Source organism: Eurypyga helias, unplaced genomic scaffold, assembly GCF_000690775.1.
Source record: "Eurypyga helias isolate BGI_N326 unplaced genomic scaffold, ASM69077v1 scaffold49542, whole genome shotgun sequence".
NCBI lineage: Eukaryota > Metazoa > Chordata > Aves > Eurypygiformes > Eurypygidae > Eurypyga > Eurypyga helias.
The window spans coordinates 1-8,840 of NW_010237515.1; the positions used below are offsets into that span (position 1 = coordinate 1).

At 53.2% G+C, this 8,840-nt stretch overlaps 1 protein-coding gene across 1 annotated transcript; it reads left to right on the forward strand.

Annotated features, from left to right (window-relative positions):
- Window positions 1-7: 7 nt before the first annotated feature.
- ENDOD1 (endonuclease domain containing 1) lies at window positions 8-7,418 on the forward strand. The gene is made up of 2 exons (XM_010147470.1): window positions 8-301; window positions 6,285-7,418. Exons 1-2 carry the CDS (start codon window positions 8-10, stop codon window positions 7,416-7,418), a joined length of 1,428 nt encoding a protein of 475 aa, XP_010145772.1.
- Window positions 7,419-8,840: the final 1,422 nt, after the last annotated feature.

Sequence of the window (8,840 nt, forward strand, 5' to 3'; positions counted from 1 at the left end):
CGGGACCATGAAGACGGCGACGGTGTTTTTGCTTTGCCTCTCGCTTTTCCCAGGTTTTTCTCGGGGCAGAGTTGTCGGAGAGGATGAAACGGGTTTTGCCGAGTGTAACGTGTTCTTCCCTGGACAAGTCCCACCCGAAGGATTTACGGAGCCGTTCCACGTGAAGATCTGTCAGCGGTACAACAGAGAGCCACGCTTCGCAACCCTCTACAGCACTAAGGACAAAATCCCGCTTTATTCGGCTTTTAAGTATACGAAACCAGCCCAGAACGAGGAGGAGAGGTGGCTGGTCGAGCCGCAGGTAAGTCAGCTTGTCCTTCCCTGTAAAGCAAATATTCCCGGAGAACCTTTTCTCCAGGGTGAAGCTGGGGCCAGGATTTTGCAGAGGAGGCGGGAGCTCTGCTTGTCGAACTTCTTTCGATATTAATTTAACACGAGCAGAGCATATTTTTAGGCTTGGAACTGAGCAAACAAATAGTTCCTTGTCCCCCAGGGCTTTTAATGGAAACTGGGAGAGGACATCCTCCGACACGAGCTGGAGCGCCTGCCCTCCCAGCCGGCTGTCACGGCCCCTGGGTCGCAGGGCTCAACGTCCAGCTGAAGTTTGTTCTGCTGCCAGGGCGATCGCAGTGTTGACAGGAGGTCTTTAGCTTCGCTGGGCAGGGATAAAACACCCGTTTGCGCTTCGCCGAGCCGACGCTGCAGCTTTCTGCGGTGTCCCTGTGTCGCAGGATCTAGGGAAGTGACTTTGCCGAGTCCTGCAGCGTGCATCCTTCGGCAGAGTCAGAGGTGTGCCGTATAAAATGGATTTTGCCAGAGCTTAGTGGTTTTTGTCACCCCTGACCCTCAGCATGTTTAAGCAAGTCCTTCAGGCTGTTAAATTTAAGTAAATCCTTAAAAAATTACCGGGGCCTTAAGAGAACAAATACGCTTTACCTCTCAGTTTTTGCTGTGTTTCAGGTTTTTCATCAGTGATCATGGGGCATTTTGTGGCAAACATCAAACTACCCCCATCTGTTGAGCTCAGGAAAATTTGGCAGTGTGCAAGGGTGTTTCGTCAGGGCAGGAGCGGCCGCAGGATCAGAGCAGCGTGTCGGGAGCAGGGCCCTCGCGTGCTGGACGTAGCCAGAATCAGAGCTCACCTGTCCCAAGAGAGTGGGTGCCACGCTCATTGTCCTAGTGTGGGGTGGTGGGATACACGACAATGTCACAGGCAGTGAAGACAGGAGATCCTATGTCCCTCTCTTCACCTTGAACTGTCTCCCTGCGCCCTGGGCTGGGTTGTGAGTTGTAGGAGTTCCCAAGGGCCTTTTGGTCTGCTCTCCTTCCACTGCACGGATGGCTGCGGGAGGTACCTGCTTGCCCTTTTAAACCAGAGGGAAGCTTTTTGCGGACTGCCATTGTGGAGTTGAGGAAGGGTGATGAGTTTTTAAAGCACAAAGAGGACCTAGGAGAGTGAGCATCTGCTGGCACTGCCATGGAGGCAGCAAGGCAGAGCGACAAGATGAGATCCTTTCCCATTTCCTCAGCTGCTGATGCCCTTTGTCACCTCTAGCCACCATATCTCCTCCTGCTCCTCATGGTCTGACTCACCAGACCTGCCCAAGCAGGCTGGAAAGCCACTCCTGCCATGGGGCAGGCCCTCCACAGCAGCTTCGGTGCTCCAGCACCTCCCTCTACCTGGCTTCCCTGCCGCATCCCTCTTCACCCCTCACCTTATTATCCCTGCCAGCACTCCAGAACCCCATGCCTCCTGCCTCCAAACTGTACCCCAGAAATAACTGGCCTGGTGCTACCTTTAGTTGCTCTGGTTTCTCCAGAGCATCCTCATGGCTTGCTGTAGGCCCGTTCTGAGTTTACACTAACGGGCCCCCTTCACCCACTGCTGAAATGCAGGTGTCTCAGGGGTGGGAGGGAGCAGCTCTGTGGTTCACTGGAAGAACCTCAGGCTGAGACAGAAAACCTCTAGAAGAAAAAAGAAGAATCTCTAAGGGGAAGAAATCAGGGCTATGAAAAATTCCTGTAACTCAAGAAATAAGCATATACATCCTGCTCAGACGCCGTCATGTGGGATCTGGGAGGAGAAAGTGGGGAAGAGGTGTCACACCCGTCATGTGTGTGCCTATCAAGGCAAGGTCAGATGGTCAGGAAAAGTCAGATGGCTGCTGAAGGGGACCCTTAGCAACACCTGCTCTGCAGCATTGAGGCTATACTGCTTATTTTCTGGGTAACTTCCTTGCCGAGTCAGGGATAGCCGGGGATGAGCAGGCTCAGCTGCACAGTGGCATGTGCTTATGCCTGTGTGTGTGTACACATGGAGATGCAGAGACTCGGCGAGCAGAAAGAAATCACTGTAACAACACTGCACTCTGGTGAAGGCCGCAGGGCTGTCACATGGTGTATTTTGGGTAATGATGTAAGTGGTGAGGGCACCTCCCTGCATGCCTACCTCCTCAGGAATGTCTGCCTGAGGAACGAATGCCAAATGTAGTGCAGAGGCAGTAATTGGGTGAGAAGTGCGAGGAATGCCAGTGCCACCCACTGCCAATTGACAGCTGGAAACAGTGGATTAATTCAGCAATTAGTGACAAATTAGAGAGCAGGCAGAGCAGGCTGATGAGTAGGGCATTGATGGGAGTCCCCCAGGCTGGGGTCTGAAAGCCACCTCTGCCGCAGATTTCCTAGGGGTTGACAGCAAATTACATGGGTAGCTTTCACCTCATCCTGGTTTGGTTGTGAAAACCTATGGGTTTGACTCTTTCTACAGCTTAGAGGGAGATGGAAAACTCTGGAGTTGCTTTTTCTGTCCTAACATAGGAGGGGCTGGATGAAGCACCTTGTGTTTTCATTTGGTTGATGACTATCACCAGCCAGATGACCAAGATGGGTGTGTATCACACCCCTGTACCTACCTTTGAGATGCTCTTGCATCTCTTGTGGTAGACAGTCGAGAGAAACAGGTACTTCTAGAGCCACTCATGTGAGCATCCTACAACAGAAACCTTGGCCTGAGATGCGCGGTGCCTCCTTCCTGGGACCTGTGCTAAGGGCAGATGAAATACCAAAAGGTGTCCACCGCAAAAGGTGTAAGCCTGCCTGAGGAAATAGCAAGGGGGTGGGATGCTGAAGTTTGCCTGGGATGGTACTAAGGTGGGTAACAGTGTCATAGAATCACAGAATGGTTTGGGTTGGAAGGGACCTTAAAGACCATCTAGTTCCACCCCCCCTACCATGGGCAGGGACACCTTCCACTAGACCAGGTTGCTCAAAGCCTCAGCCAGCCTGGCCTTGAACACTTCCAGGGATGGGCCATCCACAGCTTCTCTGGGCAACCTGTGCCAGTGCCTCACCACCCTCTCCGGGAAGAACTTCTTCCTGATATCTAATCTGAATCTCTCCCCTTTCAATTTAAACCCATTACCCCTTGTCCTGTCACTACAGGCCCTTGTAAAAAGTCCTCTCCCAGCTTCCTTGTAGCCCCTTCAGGCTCTAGAAGGTGCTAAAAGGTCTCCCCGGAGCCTTCTCTTCTCCAGGCTGAACAAGCCCAACTTTCTCAGCCTGTCCCCATAGCAGAGGTGCTCCAGCCCTCTGATTATCTCCGTGACCTCCTCTGGACTCTATCCTACACTGTTGACTCTATCCTACACTGTTAAGTGGCCAGATTTGATGGAAGCTGCCTGCTCTAATAGCTCTGTGTTGACAAACTTTTACCCAACATTCCCAGCCCCATCTTCTGTCCCTTCTGTGAAGCTGCAACCCCCCATTATGAAAGACATCAATATTGTTAGGTGCTGACATCCATACAGGGGTTCAGGTGCATAATTTATTTTGAAATCCCCATCCAATGAATGAGGTGTTTACGTGTCTGCTTGGATCTTGCCCTTAGCTATTCCAGGTTATTTGGGCAGGTGGCTGCTTGGCTGACTCCAATAATGCAGGTATGCTTTGGCGGTGACACAAACCGAAAGCTTTTTGAAGCAGTGAGGCGAGGTAGCTTGCAATGCAGATGAGATGTGGTGCTGGAGACAGCTCGCCTCTGGGGCTGAGCTGGAGGAGACATGAAAACCTCAGTTACGCGTGAGTTATTACAAACCATAATATGAGTTATTATAAGCATAACTCAGTGATGTCAGAGCCTTACGCACGAACAGCACACGGCCGCATTTTTCTCGTGTTCTTTTCTAATGGCACCTAAAGAATCCCGATGGTATGTGCAAAAACCTGCAGCTGAGCAGGTAACCAGAGACATATTTTTTTGATAGGCACATCAAGGTCTGCATACGTCAGCTCATAAGGAGCGAAAATTAAGTTTGTACCATCTGGTTCCTGTAGGCTGGGAATGTCTGCCAGGAGGCCGATCTGACCTGACTTGGGTCTACATGTCCTTGTGGTATAGCAGCACTGCCTTGGGATCGAGAGGGGATGAGTGTCTCCGCAAGGGTGTCAGGCTCAAAAGGGCCGTAGCATGGGGAGCAGCTCCCAGGCACAGCATCGTGACCGTGCCCATTCCCCACTCACCTGTGCTGTGGGGTTAAACACACCGGGTGCATCCCTCGTCCCTTGGCACAACACGGTTATCTCATCGGAACAGGGAGAATGAGCTGGGGGGAGCAGGAAGGGACAGTGGTTTTGTGGAATGCAAACTGCAGCCCGGGAGTTTGGGGTGTCTGAGCAGGAGGAGCGGAGCAAGGCAGATGCAGTGCAGGATGAGTCTTTTTTGAGTGGCGTGTTCAGAAAAAGCTACGACTTGTGTATCAGCACATAGGACTCGCCGTGATCCTTCCAGTCCCGAGGCAATAAGCATCGGATGCTTGAGATCCAAGTGCAAGAAACCCTCCCAGCAGGAGGTGGGGATGATGCAGCCCTCTGCCATGGCCAGCCTTGGCACTGTGACCAGCTGTGGTGCAGAGAGAGCCCCGAGCCCGGGCCGCGGGGGCTTGGCCGGTGCAGGAGGCCAGAGCTCGGTTCCTGCAGTGAGGGTGATGGGTGACTGCTGACACGCGCTGGCCCTTCCATCCTGACTCTCAGCACAGGCTGACGCGGAGCTGCAAGGAGGTGATTCGAGTTAGACTATGAGCTGTCTGCCACGTATGTCTCCGAAGTGCATATTACATAGCGCAGCAAACAGTCTAGAGGCCAGGAGCAAAGACAGCAGGTTTAATCGGGCCAGCACAGTGCTGGGACCTGGGTGCCACAGTCCCTGAAACAGAGACTACAGCAGGCAGTGACTGCCAGGGACCGTCTGCCGTCCCTGAGCTTCTATCAGCACCCTCACCCTCTAATTTGGGGAGGAAAACAACAATCTGGCACACCCCTGGAGCGGCTGCAGGCAGTGTCAGTAGGAATGACTAAGGAGCAAACAGAGCTGCAGCCACCCAGAAAGACCTGAGCGATCACTGGCGTTCAGTGGTCCTGCTCCCACTGCTCATTACTTCCCTGTTTGTGATTCCAGGACAAATTCCAGCGGCAGCAATTGCTACCTCTGGCTCCACGGCACGGGAACGGCAGACAGGAGCAGGTGGCACAGATGCCATCGAGGACCTGTGGTGATGGCACACTCACCCATGTTATGCCAGGAGCTCTGCACGATCATTAGGGATGAGGTTCAGATTGTTAATGACATGAGGTTCAGACTATTAATGACCTAATGTTCAGACAATTAATGACAAGCCCTGAGAGTGCCCTAGGAGCTGACTGCCGTGTCTGTGTTCAAGGTGGGGAAGTTCAGGTCACCTGCCCTGGTGCCTGGCTTCATTCTGACTTCTTACACAATCACTGGTGAGAAGTATATGCTTCCTCTAGGTGTTTTGCATGCTATGTTCTTTTTTCATGGCTTGGATTTGATAGTTCAGAGGGGCTGAATGAAGGTGCTGTGGTAATTGCTTAAATTTACTGGAGGTACCACCACTGTAGGAAGTGACAACATGGCTCCAAATCAAGCCATCTATTGGTCTTGAAAATCTCTTCTAGATGAAAAAAAGGCACAAGTTAGAGGCTTGGTGCAGGGTAGTTGGTGAGGTTCTGGAGCTGTGTTGTGCTGCGGGCCAGACTGGAAAGGTGCAGGCATCCCTTGCAGCCTAAACTGATGTGTTTGGCAGGGCAGCCAAGTAGAGCGTACACTCCTCTGAAGCACTGCAAGGAAAGTAAGGAGGGAGCGCAGGATGTGGTCGAAGGCACAGCGTGTAGTAGCAGTCATAATGGAAGATAGGCTTCCTGGCCCGTTTTACACTTTGCTTTCTGGAAAGGCAGATTGCAGCCAGTAACTCTCCTCTCTACTATTTCAGATAGATGACCCAGAAAATGACCTGCAGGAGATGGTGCATGAAGCCGATGTCATTGGCACTGTGGCCAGCCTTGGTGCAAATCAAGCCCTGACCTCAGACTACGTGGGCTCCGGTTACGAGAGAGGGCTGCTCAATCCCAGTTTGCTCAATAAAGAGGATTTCCAGATGGCCACTTACACGCTCACGAACGCCGTCCCTCTGAGCCCTTCTCTGAGCAAAAGCTGGCACAGGGACATGGGGAGGATAGTGGAGCAAGCTCTGGTCCCCCACTGTTCCAAGAGGGATCATCTCTTTCTCCTTGCAGGTGCGATTCCTTCCCGTGTCCGAGTTAATGGCAAGGTGTCCGTGCCAGAGACCCTCTGGCTAGCAGCCTGCTGTGACTCTCCGGAGGGATGGTCCTTGGGACTAGTGAAGAAAACGGATGATGAAAACAGCTTGGCAGACCTGATGGTGGGAGAGCTGGAGAAGCAGCTTCTAGCAGGGGTTCACTTGTTCAAGGGCAACTGTGGGGAAGACAACCAAAGCCAGGAGAAGAGAGCAGCTGTACTGCAAGCTGTCAGTCAGATCCGCTCTGGAGAGCAAGTAGGAACAAGTGACAACCAGGAGGCCAGGGAGAGCGGCTTGGTGAGAAAAGTGGCCAGCATCATTGCTACCCCTTTCATCAAACTTCTGGAACTCCTCATCTACGTGTTTGTGGAGCTGGTGAAGTTTGTGTTTTATTGTCTGTGGCTGGTTATCAAGTGGGTTGGTGGTACAGTTCTCCATGGGGTCTACAGCCTGTGGAACGCGGTGATGTCCTACCTCAAAGCCATCAGCATGGTGCTCATCAGCATCCCCTACGACGTGGGGAGGGTCATCGTCAACATCTTCCTGGGCTTCCTGCAAATTGTTCAAGACGTGGCGTTCGTCATCTACAGGATCCTGCGCATCCCCGTGGGGTTTGTCCTTCACCTCGCAGCTTTCCCTTACCGCTCCATCTGTGCAATTCCCGCTGTCCTCAAAGACCTGGCCACCGGGATCGGGGGCATCTTCTCACTGGTCATTGATGCCACAGCCGCACTTCTGCATGGCTCTTATATCCTGGCTGCTCACCTAGTCAAACGGTTTGTCCCTAAAGGCTCCTCCGATGACTGATACGGATGGAAACCAAGGCTGAAAAGACACAGAGTGAAGGAGGAGGGGTGCAATGCTTTAAGAAACCTGGCCAAACACCGTCAATTTTGTTCTGGTATTTATTGTAGTGACGTTAATGATAATGAACTGGCTGTGGAGTAATAGGGAGGGCCGAGGTAATGTAGCCAGGGGATGCCACCGTTGTAACTCAAGTTCTGTCTGTTGTAACGTGTTTGGGTTTTATCGGTGCAGGCCACACAGTTTCTGTGATTTGCAGATGTCAAGATGCTTCCTCTGGGAGACGCATGCTAAACATGGTACGGGGTTATTTCTTTCTGGCTATAACACTGAGACTGATGCGCCGGCAGTGGGCTCTGCAGAACCCATCCCTGACGGGGAGGAGGTGATGGTCGGCACAGGATTTTGCTTACAGGGGGTGTTCTGGGACCTGGAGAAGGGAGAAAGGGGAAAGGGTGCAAGAATTTTGGGCTGGGAAGTGGTGGGGAGTGGGGAGGGATGGGGGTGAGGTCCTGCTGTTGGTTACGCTGCTCATTCCATAGGGTTCCAGTGTTGGAGGGGATGCAGCAGGGGGTATCTCATAGTCCTCAGGCCTTTCCAGGCAGCTGGAATCACGCAGCTCTTGCTGTGAGGAAAGACCTGCTGCCTGTTCTGTCATGTGGAGGGAAAACATTTTCCATGAGCCATACCAAGCTCGCCTTCCCCATCTGCTCCTTGCTCTGAAGGTCTCAGCCTCAAAGCCCTTGTGCCCGCTCCGAAGGCCAGCGGCACCCTGGAGTCATGCTTTGGCTCTGAATCAGTGGCCATTCACCTTGGCTCCCTGCTGCCAGCTCCCAGGAGCACAGCAATATCTGTGTGCCTGAGGGCTCTGTGGGACGGTGCCGGGGCTGGGGATGGGTACACCACAGCCGTCCTTCTGGGGCTTGTTTGGAAAGCACACCTCACTGAGGAGGATGATTCTCCCGGCTTTCCCTCTAGGACGAAAGAAGAGCAGCTTCGCTCTTCCCACCGGGCTGGGTCAGTGGCATGTCCTTACTGAGAGAGGACACAGGAGAGCAGATGCGTGGGGGGCACGGTGGAGGGTTTGGCTGTGTTTGTGTGGGGTGATTTGGTGTTTTCAGGGTGCTTACCCAGAGGGAGGGTCAGAGCGGGGCAGGAGCCAGCCCTGGGGGGCAGCCGGCTCCCCTCGGGGCTGTACTGGGAGGGATGCTGGCCTGAGGGATGTCAAGGAGGGTAGTCCTGCCATCCGGAGGGAAAAGGCAGTGGGAATAGGGTACTCGTGGCAAGTCGCTAACAGCTGAGGTCCTGGCAGAACTCATGGCAGGGGTCTCTACTGTCGGGGAGAGGAGGAGAGGTCTGCGTGGCTGTCGCAGCTGCAGGGACCAGCACGGCCAAGCTCAGCATGAGCCCCAGCACAAAGGCCTT

Coding starts and splice junctions, on each gene's coding strand:
- ENDOD1 (XM_010147470.1), top strand. CDS start 8: ATGAAGACGGCGACGGTGTTTTTGCTTTGCCTCTCGCTTTTCCCAGGT. Junction 302..6,284: donor GGTGGCTGGTCGAGCCGCAG/GTAAGTCAGCTT, acceptor CTACTATTTCAG/ATAGATGACCCAGAAAATGA.